Source organism: Eimeria mitis, genomic scaffold (genome assembly GCF_000499745.2).
Source record: "Eimeria mitis Houghton genomic scaffold, Emh_scaff8483, whole genome shotgun sequence".
Lineage (NCBI taxonomy): Eukaryota > Apicomplexa > Conoidasida > Eucoccidiorida > Eimeriidae > Eimeria > Eimeria mitis.
Window position 1 is genome coordinate 356 of NW_013576243.1, and position 1,484 is coordinate 1,839.

Consider the following 1,484-nt stretch of genomic DNA (forward strand, 5'->3'; position numbering starts at 1 on the left):
AGCAGCAGCAGCAGCAGCAGCAGCAGCAGCAACAGCAGCAGCAGCAGCAGCAGCAGAAACAGAAGCAGAAACAAGCAAGGAGAGCATCGTTTGGAGGGGGCCTAACGCAGGAGGTGTACATACACCCCACGGCCCCGCTGCTTCACAAAGACAGAGCAGCAGCAGCAGCAGCAGCAGCAACAGCAGCAGCAGGAGGCAGCAAGAGGGGGAGGGGATGGCCTCTTGCTGCTGCTGCTATGCAGCAGCAAATAGGAGATGAGATAGATGCAGCACACAACTGGCCGACGCTGCAAGCTGCTGCTGCTGCTGCTGCTGCTGCTTCTGCTCCTGCTGCTGCTGCTGCAGACGATGCAGTTGAAACGGCATCAGTGCAAGCAGCAGCAGCAGATGCACCAGTACAGGCTGCAGCAGCAGAAGCAACAGAAGAAGCAGCAGCAGAAGCAGCAGCAGCAGAAGCAGCAGCAGAAGCGGCAGCAGCAGAAGCAGCAGCAGCAGAAGCAGCAGCAGCAGAAGCAGCAGCAGCAGAAGCAGCAGCAGCAGAAGCAGCAGCAGCAGAAGCAGAAGCAGAAGAAGCAGAAGACGCAGCAGCAGCTGCTGAAGCAGCAGCAGAGGCTGCTGGTGCTGAAGCAGCAGCAGCTGCAGCAGCTGCAGCAGCAGCAGCAGCAGACCTAGCAGCAGCAGAGGCAGCAGCCCTTGCTGCTGCAGATAGACATGCTGCAGCAGCAGGATTAGCAGCAGCAGATAGTGCGAGAGCAGCAGCAGCAGAAGCAACAGCAACAAAAGCAGCAGCAAAGAGAGCAGCAGCAGCAGCTGCTGCTGCTGCACAAGCAGCAGCAGCAGAAGCAGCAGCAGCAACAGCAGCAGCAGCAAGCCGAACAGCAGAAGAAGCATATGCAGCAGAAGTTGCAGCAGCTAAAGCAGCAGCAGCAGAAGCAGCAATCGCTTCTGCTGCTGCAGCACAAGCAGCAGCAGCTGTATCAACTGCTGTTGCTGCAGCAGAAGCAGCAGCAGCTGCTGCTGCAGCTGCTGAAGCTGCAGCAGCAGAAGCAGCAACAGCAGATGCAGCAGCAGCAGCAGCAGCAGAAGCAAGTGAGGCAGCAGACGCAGTTGCCGCTGCAGCAGCAGCAGCAGCAGAAAGGGCCTCCGCCGAAGCTGCTGCAGCAGCAGCAGCTGCTGCTGCGGCTGAGGAGTCAGCAGCACGAGAAGCAGCAGCAGCAGCAGCAGCAGCAGCAACTGCAGCAGCAGCAAGTGTAGACATACCTGAAGCAGTAGCAGAAGCAGCAGCAGAGGCAGCAGCATCTGCTGTAGAAAACCCTCAACTAGAAGCAGCCGCAGCAGCAGCAGCAGCAACAGCAGCAGCAGCAGCAGCAGCAGTAGCAGCAGCAGCAGCAGGTGAAAGGGAGCCGCAGGATGCCGTAGAGACAGTTGCAGCAGCAGATGCAGCAGCAGCAGAAACTGCAGCAGCAGCAGCAGAAGACGCCGCA

At 59.0% G+C, this 1,484-nt stretch overlaps 1 protein-coding gene across 1 annotated transcript; it reads left to right on the top strand.

Moving 5' to 3' along the window:
• Positions 1-236: 236 nt before the first annotated feature.
• EMH_0095110 (uncharacterized protein) lies at positions 237-1,377 on the top strand (the record flags this gene model as incomplete). Its single annotated transcript, XM_013502196.1, has 2 exons — positions 237-1,268; positions 1,336-1,377. The coding sequence occupies 2 exons, from the start codon at positions 237-239 to the stop codon at positions 1,375-1,377; spliced, it is 1,074 nt and encodes a 357-aa protein (XP_013357650.1).
• Between the last annotated feature and the right edge of the window lie 107 nt (positions 1,378-1,484).